This window comes from Mobula hypostoma, chromosome 30 (assembly GCF_963921235.1).
Source record: "Mobula hypostoma chromosome 30, sMobHyp1.1, whole genome shotgun sequence".
In the NCBI taxonomy this organism is placed as follows: Eukaryota; Metazoa; Chordata; class Chondrichthyes; order Myliobatiformes; family Myliobatidae; genus Mobula; species Mobula hypostoma.
In genome coordinates, this window is record NC_086126.1 from 17,554,305 (window position 1) to 17,576,372 (window position 22,068).

The 22,068-nt window shown below is 49.6% G+C and overlaps 1 protein-coding gene across 1 annotated transcript in view; it reads left to right on the forward strand.

Moving 5' to 3' along the window:
* LOC134339699 (cathepsin F-like) overlaps positions 1–22,068 on the forward strand; it is a 42,439-nt gene that overhangs the window by 19,398 nt on the left and 973 nt on the right. The window contains exons 4-10 of the mRNA XM_063036418.1: positions 4,380–4,522; positions 5,847–5,949; positions 7,753–7,833; positions 11,546–11,662; positions 12,160–12,224; positions 13,143–13,224; positions 19,204–19,262. Coding sequence (XP_062892488.1) covers positions 4,380–4,522; positions 5,847–5,949; positions 7,753–7,833; positions 11,546–11,662; positions 12,160–12,224; positions 13,143–13,224; positions 19,204–19,262 — 650 coding nt within the window. The remainder of the gene's footprint in view (positions 1–4,379; positions 4,523–5,846; positions 5,950–7,752; positions 7,834–11,545; positions 11,663–12,159; positions 12,225–13,142; positions 13,225–19,203; positions 19,263–22,068) is intronic.

Consider the following 22,068-nt stretch of genomic DNA (forward strand, 5'->3'; position numbering starts at 1 on the left):
CAGTGATGGGGTGAGTGAAGTTCAGTGAAGTTATCCTCACTGGTTCAGGAGCCTGATGGTTGAGGGGTAATAACTGTTCCTGAACCTGGTGCTGTGGGACCTGAGGCTCCTGTACCTCCTTCCCGATGGAATCAGTTCAGAGTTGAGGTTATTCTCACTGGTTCAGGAGCCTGATGGTTGAGGGGTAATAACTGTTCCTGAACCTGGTGGTGTGAGTCCTGAGGCTCCTGTACCTCCTTCCCGATGGCAGCAGAAAGATGAGAGCATGTCCAATGTGGTGGGGAGGGTTTGATGATGGATGCTGCTTTCCTGCGACAACGCTCCACGTAGATGTGATCGGTAGTCAGGAAGGCAGATGCGATTTATTTCATGCTCATTTCGGGAGGACTAGAGTATAAAACAAGATTTACAGTGAGGCTCTTTAAGGCACTGGCCAGATTGCATTTCTAAGCAATTGTGGGCCCCGTCTCTAAGGAAAGGCTTGTTGGACCCGGAGAGGGAGCAGAAGATGTCTACAAGAGTGAAAGGCTTAATGTTTGAGGAGCGTGTAACATATTTGATGGAACTTGAGCAGGGATCTCATTGAAAACTACCAAATACTGAAACTCCTGGAGAGGGTGGATGTGAAGACACTGTCTCCCATAGTGGGTGAGTCTGCAGGATCATGTTGAAAACTACCAAACTGTGACAAGCCCGGATAGAAGCTGAATGAGGCCATTTGGCCCATCGAGTCTGCTCCGCCATTCAATCATGGCTGACCCTTTTCTCCCCCTCCTCAACCCCATTCCCTGCCTTCTCCCCGTGACCTTTGATGCCCTGTCCAATCAAGAACTTATCAAACTGTGCCTTAAGTGTACCCGGCAGCCTGGCCTCCTGTGGTCTCTTATAGCGGGTGACCAGAGGGCACAGCCTCAGAATGGAGGGACGCCCGTTTAGAACAGAGGAGAGGAGGACTTTCTGCAGGCAGAGAGTGTTCATTCGGTGGATTTGTTGCCGCAGATGGTTGTAGTGGCCAAGGCTTTGACTATCTACGAAGTGGAGATTGACAGGTTGTTGAGTGGTTACAAGGCAGGAGAATGGGGTTGAAAGAAATATCCCCCTGACTGAACGGCCAAGCAGACACAATGGGCTGGATCACCTAATTCTGCTCCCGTGCCCCCCAGCACATGGCACACGATGGCACAGATGGGACATCTCACTGGATGCTTCAATATTTGATGTCTGCTTGGCAAACACAGCAAAACCTTAATCTCAAACACAAGAGATGGGGCAGATGCAGGAACTCCAGAGCAAGAGATGAAACGCAGGTCAGGTGTCATAAGACCACAACACATAGGAGCAGGTCACGGCCATTCAGCCCATCTAGTCTGCTCTGCAATTCCATTATGGCTGATCCCATACACCTGCTTTCTCGCCATATCCTTTGATGCCCTGACTGATCAGGAAACAATGAATTTCTGCTTTCAATATATACAGAGACTTGCCTTCCACCACAGTCTGTGGCAGAGCATTCCACAGAGTCACTAATTTCTGGCTAAAGACATTCCTCCTTACCTCTGCTCCATAGGGTTGCCTCTCAATTCTGAGGCTGTCCCCACCACAGGAAACATCCTCTCCACATCCACCCTACCTAGTCCTTTCAACATTCGGTAGGTTTCAATAAGATCCCCTGCATTCTTCTAAATTCCAGTGAGTACAGGCCCAAAGCTGCCAAACACTCCTCATATGTTAACCCCTTCAATCCCAGAAGCATTCTTCTGAGCCTTCTCTGGACTCTCTCCAATAACAACACATTCTTTCTGAGATATGGGGCCCAAAACTGTTGACAATACTCCAAGTGCAGCCTGACTAGTGTCATATAAAGGCTCAGCATTATCTCCTCACTTTTATATTCTATTCCCCTTGAAATAAATGCCAATATTGCATTTGCCTTCTTTACCATAGACTCAACCTGTAAGTTAACCTTCTGGGTGTCTTGCACGAGGACTCCTAAGTCCCTCTGCACCTCTGATGTTTGAACCTTCTCCCCATTTAGATAATAGTCCGCACTTTTGTTCCTTTTACCAAAATACATCATCATACATTTCCCAATACTGTATTCCATCTGCCTCTTTTTTGCCCATTCTTTCAATTTGTCTAAGTCCTGCTGCAATCGCATTGCTTCCTCAGCACTACCTACCCCTCCATCTATCTTCATATCATCTGCACACTTTGCCACAAAGCCATCAATTCCATTATGCAAATCATTGACAAACAATGTGAAAAGTAGCGGTCCCAATACTGACCCCTGAGGAACACCATCAGTCACTGGCAGCCAACCAGTAAAGCGCCCCCCCGCTTTATTCCCACTCGCTGCCTCCTGCCTGTCAGCCGTCCCCTTATCCAGGCCAGTATCTTTCCTGTAACGCGGCAGGATTTTATATTGTTAAGTAGCCTCATGTGTGGCACCTTATCAAATACCTTCTGAAAATCCAAGTAAATGACATCCACTGCCTCTCCTTTCTCCGCCCTGCTTGTTACTTCCTCGAAGAACTCTAACAGATTTGTCAGGCAAGATTTCCTTTTACAGAAATCATGCTGACTTTGACTTATTTTATCATTAGTCTCCAAGTACCTGAAACCTCATCCTTAATGGACTCCAAAACTTTCCCAACCACTGAGGTTAGGCTAACTGGCCTGTATTTTCCTTTCTTTTGCCTTCCTCCCTTCTTAAAGAGCGGAGTGACATTTGCAATTTTCCAGTCCTCCGGGACCGTGCCAGAAGCAAGTAATTCTTGAAAGATCATGACCAATGCATCTGTTATCTCTTCAGCAACCTCTCTCAGGACTCTGGGATGTAGTTTATCTGGTCCAGGTGACTTATCCACCTTAAGACCTTTCAGTTTGCCTACCACTTTTTCCTTTGCACTCACTCCTGCTCCCCAACACTCACGGCCCTCTGGCACACTGCTCGTGTCTTCCACAGTGAGGACTGAAGCAAAGTACCCATTAAGTTCATCTGCCATTTCTTTGTTCCCCATTGCTACCTCCCCAGCATCATTTTCCAGTGGTCCAATATCAACTCTCACCTCCCTTTCACTCTTTATATAACTTTAAAAAACTTTTAATGTCCTGCTTTATATTATTGGCTAGTTTGCCCCCATATTTCATCTTTTCCCTTCTTATAGCTTTCTCAGTTGTCTTTTGTTGGATTTTAAAAGCTTCCCAATCATCCAACTTCCCACTCACTTTGGCTACCTTGGCTTGGTTTTTATGCAGCCCCTGTCAGTCTACCCCTGCCATGTAAATACAGCACCTTCAGCCCTGCATTGTTTACCCTTTTGAATTTTGCCTCTGTGGTACAATTTAACTCTTTGTTCTCTCTGCATTTGTACTCAGTCGTTGGCTTGACCTTCCTTACATTTATGTTACACCCATAATCTACTTGTAACTCTGCTGGCTTATCCTCAGCTCTGTCATTCTGGTTCCCAACTCCCTGCCATATTAGCTTAAACCACTCCCAACAGCTCTAGCAAACCTGCCCACAGGAATATCGGTTCCCTTCGGATTCAAGTGTAACCCACCTGCCCCAGAAGAGGTCCCAATTATCCAGAAACCTGAATCCCTGTCCCCTGCTCCAATTCTTCAGTCGCATATTTACCTGCCACCTGCTTCTATTCCTATCCTCACTGTGTCGTGACGCAGGCAGCAATCCCGAGATTACTACCCGTGAGGTCCTGCTTCTCAGCTTCCTTCCTAACTCCCTGTATTCTGTTTTCAGGACCTCCTCCCTTTTTTCTACCTATGTCGTTGGTGCCAATACGTACCATGGCTTCTGGCTGCTCACCCTCCCTTTTCAGGATGTTATGGACAGTCGAAGTTTTTGGGCGAGGCCGTTCACCGAGACACTTCCAGCGAAAGAATGCCCAGACTCACAAACGCTAACTTTGGACGGCGGGGTGCGGGTGGGGGTGGGGGAACGGAGCTCCCGGGACGAAATCGACGCGGTCACGGGGAGAACGCACAAACTCCTGCACTCTTTAACCTTTGAAGTTCAGGGGGGAGTGAACGTGAAGCTTCTTCCTCCCCGCTGTCAGATTTCTGAACGGACAACGAACCCCATGAACAGTACCTCGCAGTTGTTCCCCACAGTAATTAATCTATTTGAGATACAGTGTGCTTTTACTATAACTTACAGTACTGCAGCTGCCAGACAATAAATTTCACGACACGCGTCAGTGATGATAAGCCTGATTGTGATTCTGGAGGGGCAGACACAGGTTCATGGGACGGGTTTAGAGATTTGACTTGGTGAACATGTAAACTTTCAGACGAACAGCAGCCTGTTTCCGCCCTGTATAAATCGGCGACATTTCTCTGATAGAGTTTTCTTTTCACAGCTGACGAGTTCACACTCGGAAGTTCCTGGGCTTTGGAAGACAATCGATGTGAAAAAGTGTCCCTCCATAACCACGTAGAGCATCTTCCTGAGTCGAAGGACTGGAGGGACGATAATGTAACACCCGTAAAGAACCAGATGAAGGTACTTTGACACTTTGGGAACATCGGGGTCGCCCGGCTGACAGTGGGATGTCAGGAGAGATTCACCGTGACGTTACAGGGACGGGAGGGTTTGAATGTCAGGGGACACGGGACAGGCTGGGACCGTTTGCACAGGAGTGAAGGGGGCCGAGAGGGTTTTAAAATCACAGCTGAGGTGGGGGGAGTCACAGTCTTTTCCCCAGGGGAGGGAAATTTCAAACTTGAAGGTGACAGTCACACAGTCTGTCACCCTCCTCACCCCAGGGTCTGACCAACAGTCTGTCCCCCACACCCCCCAGGGTCAGACCCACAATCTGTCCCCCATCTCCCCCCAGGGTCAAACTCACAGTCTATCCCCCATCGCCCCTCAGGGTCTGACCCACAGTCTGTCCCCCATCTCCCCCAGGGTCTGACCCACAGTCTGTCCCCCATCTCCCCCCAGGGTCAAAGTCACAGTCTGTCCCCCATCTCCCCCCAGGGTCACACCCACAGTCTGTCCCCCATCACCCCTCAGGGTCAGACTCACAGTCTGTGACCTTCCTTCCCCCAGGGTCTGACCCACAGTCTGTCCCCTATCTCCCTCCAGGGTCAGACCCACAGTCTGTCCCCCATCTGCCCCCAGAGTCTGACCCACAGTCTGTCCCCCATCTCCCCCCAGGGTCAGACCCACAGTCTGTCCCCCATCGCCCCTCAGGGTCAGACCCACAATCTGTCACCGATCTCCCCCTCAGGGTCTGACCCACAATCTGTCCCCCATCTCCCCCTCAGGGTCTGACCCACAGTCTGTCCCCTATCTCCCTCCAGGGTCAGACCCACAGTCTATCTGCCACTTCTCCCAGGGTCAAACCCACAGACTGTCACCCTCCTCCCCCAGGGTCAGAATAGAGGGATGTTCAATGAAGAACAGGGATGAGGAATTTCTCTTGCCAGAGCGTGGTGAATCTGGGGAATTCATCGCCACGGATGGCTGTGGGTACATTGAACACAGAGGTTGATCGGTTCTTGATTTGTCAGGGTGTCAGAGGTAAGGGGGAGAGGGCAGGGGAGTGGGGCTGAGAAGGCAGATATCTGAGATCAGTCTAGTCTTCCAGCTTCAGGTCTTTGGAGATCTTGGGTCAGGGTGCTTCCACTGGACTGCTCCAATAACTAATGAAGCTAAGTGTGCCCGATGCATTCTGTACTGCCTGAACTGAAAGGTGAATCCATTCACCGTCTGCTGGCCTGATGGTGCTCGGGACCCCAGCCTGAAGGGGCGGACTGACCGCCAGACCCCAGGGGTGGGGACGTGTCTGCACGTGGAGAAGGTGACCTTGCCTTGCTTTCAGGGGAACGAGAAATGTAAGTCCTGCTGGGCCTTCAGCGTAGTTGGCAACGTGGAGTCGCAGTGGTCCATCCGGAAGAAACAACTGATCTCACTCTCAGAGCAAGGTGAGGACTCTATACAATCCCCTGAGATGGTCAGCATCCTGGAGGAGGGGCAGGGAGGGTCCTGGGGAATGTCACTGGAACTGGAGAGCCTGCATTGTGAGAAGAAGCCGTACAGGCTGGAACTGTTTTCCATGGAATGAAAGAGGGGGAGAATTATAAAATCCTAAATTTCTATAGAAGTTGTATATGACTTTATATATGAGGAGTATTTGAAAGCCCTGGGCCTGTAATTACCGGAGTTTAGAAGAATGAGGGTATCCGACTGAAAGGCCTAGGTAGAGTGAATGTGGATGTGGAGAGGATGTTTCCTATAGTGGGGGAGTCTAGGACCAGAGGACACAGATAGAATGGACGTGGAGAGGATGTTTCCTATAGTGGGGGAGTCCAGGACCAGAGGACACAGATAGAGTGGTTGTGGAGAGGCTGTTTCCTATAGTAGGGGAGTCTAGGACCAGAGGACACAGATAGAGTGGATGTGGAGAGGATGTTTCCTATAGTGGTGGAGTCTAGGACCAGAGGACACAGATAGAGTGGACGTGGAGAGGATGTTTCCTACAGTGGGGGAGTCTAGGGCCAGAGGGCACAGATAGAGTGGACGTGGAGAGGATGTTTCCTACAGTAGGGGAGTCTAGGACCAGAGGACACAGATAGAGTGGATGTGGAGAGGATGTTTCCTACAGTGGGGGAGTCTAGGACCAGAGGACACAGATAGAGTGGATGTGGAGAGGATGTTTCCTATAGTGGGGGAGTCTAGGACCAGAGGACACAGATAGAGTGGATGTGGAGAGGATGTTTCCTATAGTGGGGGAGTCTAGGACCAGAGGACACAGATAGAGTGGATGTGGAGAGGATGTTTCCTACAGTGGGGGAGTCTAGGACCAGAGGACACAGATAGAGTGGATGTGGAGAGGATGTTTCCTACAGTGGGGGAGTCTAGGACCGGAGGACACAGGTAGAGTGGATGTGGAGAGGATGTTTCCTATAGTGGGGGAGTCTAGGACCAGAGGGCACAGATAGAGTGGATGTGGAGAGGATGTTTCCTGTATTGGAGGAGTCTAGGACCAGAGGGCACAGATAGAGTGGACGTGGAGAGGATGTTTCCTACAGTGGGGGAGTCTAGGACCAGAGGGCACAGATAGAGTGGATGTGGAGAGGATGTTTCTTGTAGTGGGGGAGTCTAGGACCAGAGGACACAGATAGAGTGGATGTGGAGAGGATGTTTCCTATAGTCGGGGAGTCTAGGACCAGAGGGCACAGACAAAGTGGATGTGGAGAGGATGTTTCCTATAGTGGGGGAGTCTAGGACCAGAGGGCAGAGCCTCATCATAGAGGGTCGTCCCTTTAGAACAGAGATGAGGAATAATTTCTTTCGTCAGAGGATGATGAATCTGTCGAATTCATTGCCACAGGTGGCTGTGGAGGCAAGTCATTGGGTATATTTAAAGCAGTGGTTGATCGGTTCTGGATTAGGTGGGACAGAAGCAGGAGACAGGTGTTGAGAGGGTTAATAAGTCAGCCCTGATGGAAACGCTGACCTGGCTTGATGGGGCGAATTGCCGAATTCTGCTCTTGTGTCTGAAGGTGTTTCTACACAGAGTGTGGTGGTGTATGTACCGTGCTGCCAGAGGAAGTGCTGGAGATGGGAGCCGATGGAATATTGAAAAGTCACTTGGACAGGTTTCTGGATAGGAGGGTTTACTTCAGGGCCTGTACATTGATGTTCTCCATGGAAAGGAGCATTCATTTGTTAGGGGTATATTTCTACGAACCCTTCAGTGTCTCAACTTTCGCCCATTTGCACAGAGCTGCTGGACTGCGGGAGCAAGGGTAACGATTGTAAAGCGGGACGTATTGACGTGGCCTTTGAGGATGTCAAGAAGATCGGTGAGTCAAGTCCCCAAGTGTCTTGGAGTGGAGGGGGTTGGAGGTCCTGCCTGCCTGGCACCACATACACAGCACCTCCAGCACCAACTACCGTCCCAGGCCATAGCTGGGGTGGGGGGTGGGGGTGGGAGTCACCCACCTCACGGGAAGACTTGTGGGGGTAATTCAAGGTTGAACAAATAGGGGCAGGTGGAGTCGGCTCAGTCGGGGAGGGGGGGAGGTATGGACAAGAGGGGGAGGGAATGGAGAAGGAAGGGAGGGGCGGGAGGTAGAATGGAATGAGTAAGTGAGGGGCGAGAGTGGGGAAATGAGTGAGGGAGGGTGGAGGGAGAAGGTAGGGAAGGGGGAAGGGGAGGGTGTCGAAGAGGGACGGTAGGGAGGGGAGTGTGGGGAAATGGGTGTGGAAGGTGGAGGGAGGAGATGGGGAAGGGGAGGGGAGGGTGTAGAAGAGGGACAGTAGGGAGGGGAGTGTGTGGAAATGAGGAGGAGTGAGGGAGAGGGTGAGGGGAAGAGGGGAGAAGCTTGCTGTCCCCATTCACCTTTACCTTCTCTCATTTTCCTGTCTCCCATGTCACTTGGTCCCTTAACTGCTGGTAAAAATCTACACTAAGAAAATAGATGAAATTAAATTTTAAGCAACTAATTCTTCACTTCAGAACCTTTACCAGTTAGTCACTTCTGTAAAGAGTTAGCACAGTACACAAAATCTTCGTATTTTTACCTTCTACTTATCTAGCACGCTCCCAGAACACTTTGTCAGTTGTTATGAATTCATTCTTATGGGATTGATGTTAAAATCGATCCAGTTTTAGCATCCGGCTCTGCACCCTGTCAAGGGCCTACCAGGCACTGTGTTGATGGAAATTCAAACCCCTTCTCCCCTCTCCCGTCGGACGGGAGGTTCAAAAGCCCGAAAGCACGTACCACCAGGCTCACGGGCGGCTTCTGTCCCGCTGTCATCAGGAAGGTGTTCGATCTAAACTGGGCTACAGTTTAGATTGTCTTGATGTGGACAACCCACACAACGACACATGGCCCTGCACCGTGTGGGTCGGTGGGGGGACAGGACGTCGAAAGCTGGGCGAGGTTCATTCCATCCAATCCGCCCCACTATTCGGCTCCTTCCACACGGTCACTGACTCTGCGAACTCCGCACCGGATCTCCTGCGGAGCAGACTCGGGACAGATGGTCTAATTCTGCTCCTATACCTTATGGTCTGACTGACTTTGCCCCAAAACCTTGTTTCGATTCACTGAAGTAGGGTCCCAGGTGCTTTGAGCTGGGAGTGTGCGTGCCTACAGTGACAATAGTGGTTTCAATTCAATCTCTTTTTCTGACGCTCTCCGATTCCACCCCCCCCCCCACGCCCATCCCTCGATTTCGTTGCTCATCATAAATATAGCCAATTGTTTCAATGTACAGTATTAATAGCAAAGAACAGGCCCTTTGGCCCATCGTGAGTCTGTGCCAGCCCGGCTACATGGATGCAATTTCACTCTTCCCCATATTCTTGTCAGCGCCGTGCTGGGGGCTGGGCCAACAGCCAGAGAACCGGGTTCAATCCCGACATCCGACACTCTCTGTGCCAGGAATTTGCGTGTTCGCCCAGTGACCCCTGTAGGTTTCTCCCAGGCTGTGTGTGTGTGTGTGTGTGTGTGTGTCTGTTTGTCTGTGTGTGCGTGTGTCTGTCTGTGTGTGTGTGTTTGTGTCTGTGTGTGTGTGTTTGTGTCTGTGTGTGTGTCTGTGTGTGTGTGTCTGTGTGTGTGTGTGTGTGTGTGTGTGTGTCTCTGTGTGTGTGTGTGTGTGTGTGTGTGTGTCTGTGTGTGTGTGTATGTGTTTGTGTGTGCGTTTGTGTGTGTGTGTGTGTGTGTGTGTGTGTGTGTGTGTGTGTGTATCCGTGTGTGTGTTTGTCCCAACAACAATTCACAAAAATGATTCCAGGAATGAAAGGTTTACCGTATGAGGAACGCCTGGCAGCTCTTGGGCTGTATTCCCTGGAGTTCATGAGAGTGAGGGGGAATCTCATAGAAACATTCCAAATGTTAAAAGGCTGAACAGATTAGATATGGCAAAGTTATTTCCCATGGTAGGGGAGTCCAGGACAAGAGGGCACGACTTCAGAATTGAAGGATGCCCATTTAGGACAGAGATGCAGAGAAATTACTTTAGTCAGAGGGTGGTAAATCTGTGGAATTTGTTGCCACGATCGGCTGTGGAGGCCACGTCATTGGGTGTATTTAAGGCAGAGAGAGATAGGCTCTTGATTAACCAGGGTATCAAAGGGTTTAGGGAGAAGGCAGTGGAGTGGGGATGACTGGAAGAATTAGAGCAGCCCATAGTTGAATGCTGGAGCAGACTCGATGGGCCGAGTGGCCTACTTCTGCTCCTATATTGGTGGTCTTAACAGGCAGAGTGGGTGAGTTAATTGACTGCAGTAAATTGCCCCTGTCAGTGTGTGGGTGAGGGGTAGAATTAGTTGTGTGGGGGGAGTGTGGGATTAGGGTAAAGATTTTAAAGAGAGGTTAGTTTTCTCTGTCAGCTGTCCGTCAGAACACACAGTGAGACATGGCATTTGCGTCACGAGCCCAGTGACGGGCTGAGGGGAGCCGCGCTTCCGACACCAATGCTTGCGTGCCCGCATCTCCCGAAACCCTGACCCGCGCGTCTCTGCAGCGTGGCAGGAAACCCCCGCAGCCACAAGGAGGACGGCGGAACCCCATGCAGAGAGGCGCGGCGGGTATTGAATTTATGATTGGTCTGGTGGTTAGCACCTCATCGGTGGGCTGGTGTGAGCCTCTGTGAGTCTGTAGTCAACACCCAGTAATCCACAGGAGACCAAACCAATAACACGTGGTTATTTGGGTTACTGTCACTTTGAAGGACCCTGAAACTCATGTTCTCAGCGTTATTTATTTATTATTAATATTAGATTTTTATTTTGTATTTGCACAGTTTGCTGTCTTTTGCATATTCCTTCTTTGTATATTTCAATAGGTTTCAAAGGCACATTTAACGTCAGAGAAATGTATACAATATGCACCCTGAAATTCTTTTTCTTCACAAACAGCCACGAAAACAGAGGAGTGCCCCAAAGAATGATTGACAGTTAAATGTTAGAACCCCAAAGCCCCCCACAGCTCCCCCCCCCCACACACAAGCAGCAATAAAGTAACGACCCTCCCCCAAACCAGCAAAAAAAAAGCATCGGCACTCCCCACCGAAAACTCAAGTGTGCAGTGAAGCAACACCAAAGACACAGACTTGCAGTACCCCAAAGGCTACTTATTCACCAGCGTACCGGGCGCCTTTCTCAGGTGACATCGCTTCCAGGGAACGATGCGCTCATACTCCTCGGGTCCTACCCCACTCCACCCCGAGCGGACGGGACAGATGTTCGCTGGGGTTTCGAGAAGTTTCAAGGTGACTCGAGCGCAGAAGCTTGTTGAGTGCATCCAGCGCGGGAGGACCCTCCGCAAGGGCCAGAGCTTGTAGGGCGCCGCGGCACGAGGGGCTGCAGAGGGGTCGGGAACTTTAAAGCCGAGGCCAGCCGAGGGGTGGCAGTGCTCGGGGAAGCGGATGGCCCTCTGAATTTTGATTGGTGAGGAGAGCCTGACTGTGGCTGCGAAGTGTGGGTGTACCTTCAGTGGGTGAAAGGTGAGCTAATTTGAGAGTCTTGTTCTCTTTCCGGACTGCCCCAATGCACATCCACAGGTCTGGTGAAGGAGGACGATTACCCATACGAAGGGAAAGTATCTACTTGTCACCAGAGACAGAAAAAAACCGTCGTCAAGATTCAGAATTGTATCTGGCTCCCTGAAAATGAAAGAGGTGAGTTAATCGGAGGCTGTGCGGGCACCTTGGCACTCGTCCCTCGTCCTTCACTCCCATCCACCTTCATTCCCTCCTCAATCCTCATCCACCCTCAAGTCCATCACTCTCACCTCCTCTCTCCCATCGTCCTCATCCCTCCCTTGTAACTCAACGCATTGTCCCTCACATCTTGTAACTCCCTCATCCCTCGCCTCCATCTTCATTCCCTTGAACCTCGACCTTCCACCGGGGCCTGCACCGTCACACCTCGTCCCTCCCTGGCATCCCTCGACACTTGCTGCTATCTTCCCCTGCTTGTCCCTCCCGGATGCAATTCCTGCTGGCCGCTGTGCCCCAGTGAACTTCTCCCCCGGAGTGGGGATTTACGAAACCCTCCCTTCCCCGGCTGTGGCTCAGACTGCCGCAGAGCTGTCCTATTTTGCGAGGAGGCCTTTCGGCCCATCGAGCCTGTGTCTGCCCTGCCTCATGATTCTCTGGATGCGATTTCTTTGCAGCGATGCAACAGTACGTTGCGTTTAACGGGACAATCTCGGTGCTGGTGACCCTGTTGCCTATACAGGTGAGTCTGCATAGCCACTAAACTTCCCTGCCGTCCACTGCTCGAATCTCCCACAGCTAGAACATTTACAAAGAAAAATTAGAGCTGGAATGACAAGTTTCAAAAACACTATGTACACTCGAATACACTTAGGTTAACGCTACCCAGGACAGAAGCCTAATGGTTGAGGGGTAATAACTGTTCCTGAACCTGGTGGTGTGGGATCTGAGGCTCCTGTACCTCCTTCCCGATGGAATCAGTTCAGAGTTGAGGTTATCCCCTCTGGTTCAGGAGCCTGATGGCTGAGGGGTAATAACTGTTCCTGAACCTGGTGGTGTGGGACCTGAGGCTCCTGTACCTCCTTCCCGATGGAATCAGTTCAGAGTTGAGGTTATCCTCACTGGTTCAGGAGCCTGATGGTTGAGGGGTAATAACTGTTCCTGAATTGTTCCTGGTGTGAATCCTGAGGTTCCTGTACCTCCTTCCCGATGACAGCAGTGGGAACAGATACATGGACTGACCGATTAGTAGGGTCCCTGATGATGGATGCTGCTTTTGTCCCTATTGAAACTCAACTCCTAAAGGAAAAAAGTCAATTTTACATCCATGGAAATAAAGCAGGTAAATTATTGGCTAACCAAATTGAAACTTCTAGTGCTAAATGACAGATTAAAGAAATTTATAAAGCTAGCAGTACTAGGGCAACTGATCATTTAGAAATAAATGATACTTTTGGAGAAGATTATTCTACACTTTATAGCTCTGATCTTGTTAAAGATAATCCTGTAATGGACGCTGCTTTCGTGTGGCACAGCTACTTGAAGGTGTGCTTAATAGTGGGGAGAGATTTACCTCTGACGGACTGGACTGTATCCACCACGTTTTCTGTTCTGATACATAACTTTGATAACAAGTTTACTTTGAACTTTCTCATTCCAGCAATACAAAGGAGGGATTATGAAAACCTGCAGTGAAATTAACAAATCATTTCATGCCATGTTAATCGTCGGCTACGGAATCGGTAAGGAAAAACAGCTCCCCAACCCTTCTGACCAACTTGCCCCCCCCCCCCGCAACACCGGGCCATTCAGCCCCTCGGCTTGATGATAGCCCCTGAGCAGCATGGGCACGGGTCCCGACAAGTTGCCCACTAGGCTTCGATGGCCACGGTCAACGTTATGACCTCGCACCTAAGATGCTCCGAAGGTTGACTGTCTGCGTTGCAGATGCAGCATAGGTTGAAATCAAAGCTGAGCTTATTGTCAGTCCAACTTGCAGCTGCGTCCTGGGCACCGAGCACCAGATGCCCAGTGTTCACAAGAGAAACATTTACATAACCTGGAGGAGATAAACAGTTTTACTGAAGGAAAAGCACAGTTAGAACGAAAAGGACCAAAGTCAATTATGAGAAAGGATCAGGGATCAACTACGTTCACCATGGATTCTGACGTGTAGTTTGTTGGTCAGGGTACGAAATGCAACAGTACAAACATTCAGCAGTTATAAGGAGTAAGTAATTGTATAAAAGATAAAGACAGGTTGGAGTACAGATCTGGAATAAATTGTGTCTAAATATCTGTGTGTATTTACAATATGGCTGTGGTTGGCGTCCGTCTGTCAGGAAGGACAACGGGTGACGATCGTCATCACAATACTGGGCGGAAGGTATGGAGATCCTGAGATGCCCAGTTGTCAAGATCCCCCTCCCGGCCTCACCGGTGTAGCCCAAAAGAAAGCTTGTGAAGCAACATTAAGGTAGTTCTAAGGTAGGGACACGTTCGGCACAGCTCTGTGGGCCGAAGGGCCTGTATTGTGCTGTAGGTTTTCTATTTTCTAGCACGTTTGGCACCAGCTCGGCTGCAGGAGCTGCCGGAAGGATGTTCAATGATGTCCGACCGCCTGAGGGGCTTTGCTCCGGACTTGCTGTCTGGGTTCACTCCCGAGGCCGCCCACAGGGCAGTGGGGCTGTTTGCCCGTAGCTGGGGACCTGGTTCACAAGCCTGCGCTCTGTGTGTGCAGACCTCCTCCCCGTCCTCTGTAGGTCAGCCTGAGTCCGAGAGGAGATCAGTTTCCCCATGTCGCCAGCGAGGAGGCAGGACGTGAGGGATGCTGTCGGAGAGACTGTGTACTGACAGGGAGAGACTCACACATTCAGCTCTCCTTTTCGCGAGACTGCTGGTCAGCGGTGGGAGCTGAAAGTGAGAGTGACGAGCACTACCCACGACAGCACACTACCACCCTAGACACTCAACAACCATTTTGAGACCCAGAGTTATAGTGTTCATGCGGCAGTGCAGCGACTGGGGTAACAGAGGTGGGGTGGGGTCGAACAGAGGCGGGCTGGGCTGGAACCAAAACTTTAAAATTTGATTTATTTATGGCGGTAAACCGTGAAACAGGTCCTTCAGCTCTCTCAATCCACGCAGCCCGGCAATCCTCTGATTTAACCCCAGCCGAATTTACAATGACCAGTTAGCCTACCAACCAGTACACCTTTACACGATGGGAGGAAACCAGAGCACCTGGAGGAAACCCACGCGGTCTCGGGGAGAATTGGTCCTGGGTGGCCTGCGCCGTAAAGCGCTCTACCGGCCACTATGCTGTCGTGCCACAGGTTCAAAGGAAGCTTGTTATCAGAGAACGTGCACTCCGCCTGGGATTAATTTTCTTGCGGGCATTCACAGTAGATACAAAGGAACACAACCGAATCAATGAAGAACCGCGCACAAAAAAAGACGGGCAATCAACGTACAAGGAGACGAGCACAATTCCAAGCACGGTACACACACCGAAGAGAATAATAGTTCTTAAAACTGTCCAAAGTAAAATGAGACCCACACAGCAATATTAATGTAAATCTCCAGAGAGACACAACACCAAACACCACCAGAATAGTTCCGGAAGTTCCCAGGAATTCAGAAACGAGTGTGTGTGGCTCTGCCAGAGCTCATGTTTCACTGGATTGAGTGTAGAAAAAATAAAAAAATGTAATAATAATCAATAGATATGTAATCAGTACTAGAATGGTTGATCAGATTAGCTGCCTGGACAAAGAAACTTGTTTTAATAGCCCCAGAGCACTTTACGGCAGGGAGATTTTGACAAACACATTTGGATATGTTTCCTGCAACATACATCAAAGTTGCTGGTGAACGCAGCAGGCCAAGCAGCATCTCTAGGTAGAGGTACAGTCGACGTTTCAGGCCGAGACCCTTCGTCAGGACTAACTGAAGGAAGAGTGAGTAAGGGATTTGAAAGTTGGAGGGGGAGGGGGAGATGCAAAATGATAGGAGAAGACAGGAGGGGGAGGGATAGAGCCGAGAGCTGGACAGGTGATAGGCAAAAGGGGATACGAGAGGATCATGGGACAGGAGGTCCGGGAAGAAAGACAAGGGGGGGGGGGGTGACCCAGAGGATGGGCAAGAGGTATATTCAGAGGGACAGAGGGAGAAAAAGGAGAGTGAGAGAAAGAATGTGTGCATAAAAATGAGTAACAGATGGGGTACGATGGGGAGGTGGGGCCTTAGCGGAAGTTAGAGAAGTTGATGTTCATGCCATCAGGTTGGAGGCTACCCAGATGGAATATAAGGTGTTGTTCCTCCAACCTGAGTGTGGCTTCATCTCCACAGTAGAGGAGGCCGTGGACAGACATGTCAGAATGGGAATGGGATGCGGAATTAAAATGTGTGGCCACTGGGAGATCCTGCTTTCTCTGGCGGACAGAGCGTAGATGTTCAGCAAAGCGGTCTCCCAGTCTGCGTCGGGTCTCACCAATATATAAAAGGCCACATCGGGAGCACCGGACGCAGTATATCACCCCAGTTGACTCACAGGTGAAGTGATGCCTCACCTGGAAGGACTGTTTGGGGCCCTGAATGGTGGTAAGGGAGGAAGTGTAAGGGCATGTGTAGCACTTGTTCCGCTTACATGGATAAGTGCCAGGAGGGAGATCAGTGGGGAGGGATGGGGGGGACGAATGGATAAGGGAGTTGTGTAGGGAGCGATCCCTGCGGAATGCAGAGAGAGGGGGGGAGGGAAAGATGTGCTTAGTGGTGGGATCCCGTTGGAGGTGGCGGAAGTTACGGAGAATAATATGTTGGACCCGGAGGCTAGTGGGGTGGTAGGTGAGGACCGGGGAACCCTATTCCTAGTGGGGTGGTGGGAGGATGCAGTGAGAGCAGATGTACGTGAAATGGGGGAGATACGTTTAAGAGCCGAGTTGATAGTGGAGGAAGGGAAGCCCCTTTCTTTAAAAAAGGAAGACACCTCCCTCGTCCTTGAATGAAAAGCCTCATCCTGAGAGCAGATGCGGCGGAGACGGAGGAATTGTGACAAGGGGATGGCGTTTTTGCAAGAGTCAGGGTGAGAAGAGGAATAGTCCAGATAGCTGTGAGAGTCAGTAGGCTTATAGTAGACATCAGTGGATAAGCTGTCTCCAGAGACAGAGACAGAAAGATCTAGAAAGGGGAGGGAGTTGTCGGAAATGGACCAGGTAAACTTGAGGGCAGGGTGAAAGTGGAGGCAAAGTTAATAAAGTCAACGAGTTCTGCATGCGTGCAGGAAGCAGCGCCAATGCAGTCATCGATGCAGCGAAGGAAAATTGGGGGACAGATACCAGAAAAGGCACGGAACATAGATTGTTTCACAAACCCAACAAAAAGGTAGGCATAGCTAGGACCCATACGGGTGCCCATAACTACACCTTTAGTTTGGAGGAAATGGGAGGAGCCAAAGGAGAAATTATTAAGAATAAGGACTAATTCCGCTAGACGGAGCAGAGTGGTGGTAGAGGGGAACTGATTAGGTCTGGAATCCAAAAAGAAGCGTAGAGCTTTGAGACCTTCCTGATGGGGGATGGATATGTTTCTTTGTGCTTCTTTGTCCTGTACATGGACAGGTCCGGCTGTGATGGTGGACTGCAGCCAATGACCCAATGACCTTTCCTGCTGGTACTACCGATGGTGGGGAGGGATGGCCCCAGGATGTACTGGGCTGAGCCAAGTACTCTGTCCGGCTTACGTTCCTGCACATTTGAGATGTGGTACCAGGCCACAATGCTACCAGTCAGGATACTGGTGCCGAAGACCACACAACCATTGTTGGTAGAATCTCAGGTGGTGACGAGAGGGCGCACAGGAGTGAGATATGCCAACTAGTGGAATGGTGCCATAGCAACAACCCGGCACTCAACGTCAGTAAGACGAAAGAGCTGATTGTGGACTTCAGGAAGGGTAACATGAAGGAACACACACCAATCCTCATAGAGGGATCAGAAGTGGAGAGAGTGAGCAGATTCATGTTCCTCGGTGTCAAGTTTTCTGATGATCTAACCTGTTCCCAACATGTCGTTGTAGTTATAAAGGAGGCAAGACAGCCGCTATACTTTATTCAGAGCTTGAAGAGATTTGGTATGTCAACAAATACACTCAAAAACTTCTATAGTTGTACCGTGGAGAGCATTCTGACAGGCAGCATCACTGTCTGGTATGGAGGGGCTACTGCACAGGACCGGAGGAAGCTGCAGATGGTTGTAAATCTAGTCAGCTCCATCTTGGGCTCTAGCCGACAAAGTACCCAGGACATCTTTAGAGAGCCGTGGCTCAGAGAGGCAGCGTCCATTATTAAGGATCTCCAGCAGCCAGGGCATGTCCTTTTCTCACTGTCACCATCAGGTAGGAGATACAGAAGCCTGAAGGCAAACACTCAGCAATTCAGGAACAGCTTCTTCCCCTCTGCCATCCGATTCCTAAATGGACATTGAAACCTTGGACACTACCTCACTTGTTAATATATATTATTTCTGTTTTTGCACGCTTTTTAAAATCTATTCAATATGGTATAGTGTAATTGATTTACTTGTTTATTTGTTATTATTATTTTTTTCTCTCTGATTCTGATTCTGACTTCCAACAATACATTGGAGGATTCAGTGACTTTGTCAGGCTTAATGTAACGTTGATCCTCCCGAATGAAACGATGCTGAGGGAAAATCGCCTGAGAGAGTGATTCAGGAGCTTGGCAGCAGTGAGATGAATTCGTTTTTCAGAATCAGAATCAGAATCAGGTTTATTATCACTGGCATGTTTGATATTTTTTGTTAACTTAGCAGCAGCAGTTCAATGCAATACATAATATAGAAGAAGAAGAAAAGAAATAAAATAATAAATAAATAAGTAAATCAATTACAGTATGTGTATGTTGACTAGGTTACATTCATGCAAAAAACAGAAATAACATATATTAAAAAAAGTGAGGTAGTGTCCAACGGTTCAATGTCCATTTAGGAATCGGATGGCAGAGGGGAAGAAGCTGTTCCTGAATTGCTGAGTGGGTGTCTTCAGGCTTCTGTATCTCCTACCTGATGGTAACAGTGAGAAAAGGACATGTCCTGGGTGCTGGAGGTCCTTAATAATGGACGCTGCCTTTCTGAGACACTGCTCCCTGAAGATGTCCTGGGTACTTTGTAGGCTAGTGCCCAAGATGGAACTGACTAGATTTACAAACCTCTGCAGCTTCTTTCGGTCCTGTGCAGTAGCCCTCCATACCAGACAGTGATGCAGCCTGTCAGAATGCTCTCCACGGTACATCTATAAAAGTTTTTGAATGTATTCGTTGACATGCCAAATCTCTTCAAACTCCTAATGAAGCATAGCCGCTGCCTTGCCTTCTTTATAACTACCTCAATATGTTGGGACCAAGTTAGATCCTCCGAGATCCTGACACCCAGGAACTTGAAACTGGGCTCAGAAGTGGAGAGGGTGAGCAGAGTTGTGGTTCTTTAGATTCTTGTGCCTCCTGCCGACTGGCAGCGTGGAGAAGAGGGTAGGTTCTGGATGGTAGGTATTGCTGAGGCGTCACCTCTTGCAGATGAGCTCGAGGATGGGGAGGGCTGTAGCTGTAGCCCCTCGAGTTCCTCAAGGGCCCCCTTCCAAGTGTTGGTGCAAGGAGACCGTGATTCCGTGCCAGCCTGTGTTACACTGCTGTGTTTTGCCTTTTACAGAGGACTCGACGCCGTACTGGATCTTAAAGAACAGCTGGGGAAAAGATTGGGGAGAGGAGGTCAGTGAACGGTGGACAATGATTGTTGATGGTCGTCCCCTGCTCATCCGCGCCGCGTTTGCCGGTGAAGTGCCGCGGTGGGGGTGGGGGGGGAGGTGGGGCCGCTGTCTCCCAGCATCCGAAGCCTGGGTTGGTACTGGCCCCTGGTGCTGCACATGCCCTGGAGTGTGTGTCTGTGGGCACAGAGAGAGGCAATGATTCTGATAGTGGGGGAGTCTCGCACCAGAAGACACAGATACAGTGGATGTGGAGAGGATGTTTCCTATAGTGAGGGAGTCAAGGACCAGAGGACACAGATAGAGTGGATGTGGAGAGGATGTTTCCTATAGTGGGGGAGTCTAGGACCAGAGGACACAGATAGAGTGGATGTGGAGAGGATGTTTCCTATAGTGGGGGAGTCTCGGACCAGAGGACACAGATAGAGTGGATGTGGAGAGGATGTTTCCTATAGTGGGGGAGTCTCGGACCAGAGGACACAGATAGAGAGGATGTGGAGAGGATGTTTCCTATAGTGGGGGAGTCTAGGACCAGAGGACACAGATAGAGTGGATGTGGAGAGGATGTTTCCTATAGTGGGGGAGTCTAGGACCAGAGGACACAGATAGAGTGGATGTGGAGAGGATATTTACTGTGGTGCGGGGCGTGGGGGGGGGGCGGCACAGTTTCAAAATACAAAGATATCCCTTTAGAACGGGGATGGGGAGAATTTCTTTAGCCAGAGACTGGTGAATCTGTGGAAATCACTGCCACAGGCAGCCAAGTCATCAGCTATATTTAAAACAGAGGTTGATTGGTTCTTCTTTAGCCTGGCTGTCAATGGTTACGAGGAGATGGCAGGAGAATGGGGTTGAGCGAGTTAATAAGCCAGCCATGATGAATGGTGGAACAGACTCGATGGGCAGAATGGTCTCATTCAGTTCCTGTTGGTCTTATTATTTTCGCTTGCAATGAGATGCCTTCCGTGGAGATCATAATGACACGTCAGTGCATCGAGATAAGTGCAATTGAAAGCAGAATCAAGTGTTACGGCTACAGAGAGTCTGAGGGTCTGGCTAACAAAGGGGAGGTCCACAGCAGGTTTCGGCAGGTAGGAGAAAATGAGGTGCTTCCGTGGTACAAGAAATCCAAGAGAAGAAAGAAATCAGGAGGGTAAAAGAAGGCTTGAGGTTGCCCTCACGGTCGAGGTGAAGGAGAATCCAAAGGGCTTCTGCGGGTACACTGAGATCAAAAGGATTGGTCCTCGGTAAGATCAGAGTGGTCATCTGGGCGTGGAGCCAAAAGACCAAAAAAATGCTGGAGGGACTCAGCAGGCCAGGCAGCATCCATGGAAAAGAGCAGAGTCGACGTTTTGGGCTGAGACTCTCCATCAGGACTCCTATCATTTGTGGGCGCTGCTCCGGATTTCCAGCATCTGCAGATTTTCTCATGTTTGTGCAGCCAAAATAGATGGGGGAGATCGGAAATTGATGTTTGTATCATGGGACTGATACAGAGTTTATAGAAGTGAGGCACAGCAGCAGTGGACCCTACCCAGATTACAGAGGAGGAGGTGTTTGCTGTATAGGACGGACAATTCCCCTAGGCCTGAGTAGGTGTTCCCTCAGACACCTGTAGGGGGCAAGAGGAGAAATTGCCGGGGTCCTAGCAGAGATATTTAAATCATCCTTATCCACGGGTGAGGTGCTGGAGGATTGGAGGATAGCCAACGTTGTTCTGTTGTTTAAGAAAGGCTCTAACAATAAGCCAGGAAATTATAGGCTGTTGAGCCTGACATCAGTAGTGAAAAAGTGATTGGAAGGTTTCTTAAGGTACTGGATATATAAGTACTTGGATAGACATGGACTGATTGGGGATAGTCAGCATGGCTTTGTGTGTGGTAGGTCGTACCTAATGAAACTTACAGTGTTTTTCAAGGAACTTACCAGGGACGTAGATGAAGGCAAGGCAGTGGACCAACACACACACAAAGTACAGGAGGAACTGAGCAGACCAGGCAGCATCTACGGAAAAGTTCTGTAGAGATATTGTCTACATGGACTTTAGGAAGGCATTGGACAAGGTCCCGCATGGGAGGCTGGTCGAGAAGGTTCTGTCGCTCGGCATTCAGGGTGAGGTAGCAAATTGGATTAGAGATTGCTTTGTGGGAGAAACCAGAGAGTGGTGGCAGATGGTTGTCTCCCTGACTGGAGGTCTGTGACTAGCGGAGTGCCGCAGGGATCATTCATGGCTCTGTTGTTGTTTGTCATCTATATCAATGATCTGAATGGTAATGTGGTCAACTGGATCAGTAAATTTGCAGATGACACCAAGACTGGGGGTGTAGTGGACAGTGAGGAAGGCTATCATGGCTTGCAGAGGGGTCTGGACCAGTTGGAAAAAATGGGCTGTAAAATGGCAGATGGAATTTAGTGCAGAGAAGTGTTGCATTTCGGTAGAACCAACCAGGGTCGGTCTTACTCAGTGAAGGGTTTGGCACATTGACCTTCATAAATCAAAAGTACTGAGTACAGGAGATGGGATGTTATGTTGAAGTTGTATAAGACATTGGTGAGGCCAGGTTTGGAGTATTGTGTGCAGTCTGGTCACCTACATACAGGAAACAAAATCAATATAATTGAAAGAATACAGAGAAAATTTTCAAGGATGTTGCTGGGACTTGAAGATCTGAGTTATAGGAGAGATTGAACAAGTTAGGACTATATTTCCTAGAGCATAGAAGATTGAGGGGAGATTTGACAGAGGTATAAAAAATTATGAGGGGTATAGATAGGGTACATGCAAGCAGGCTTTTCCACTGAGGCTGAGT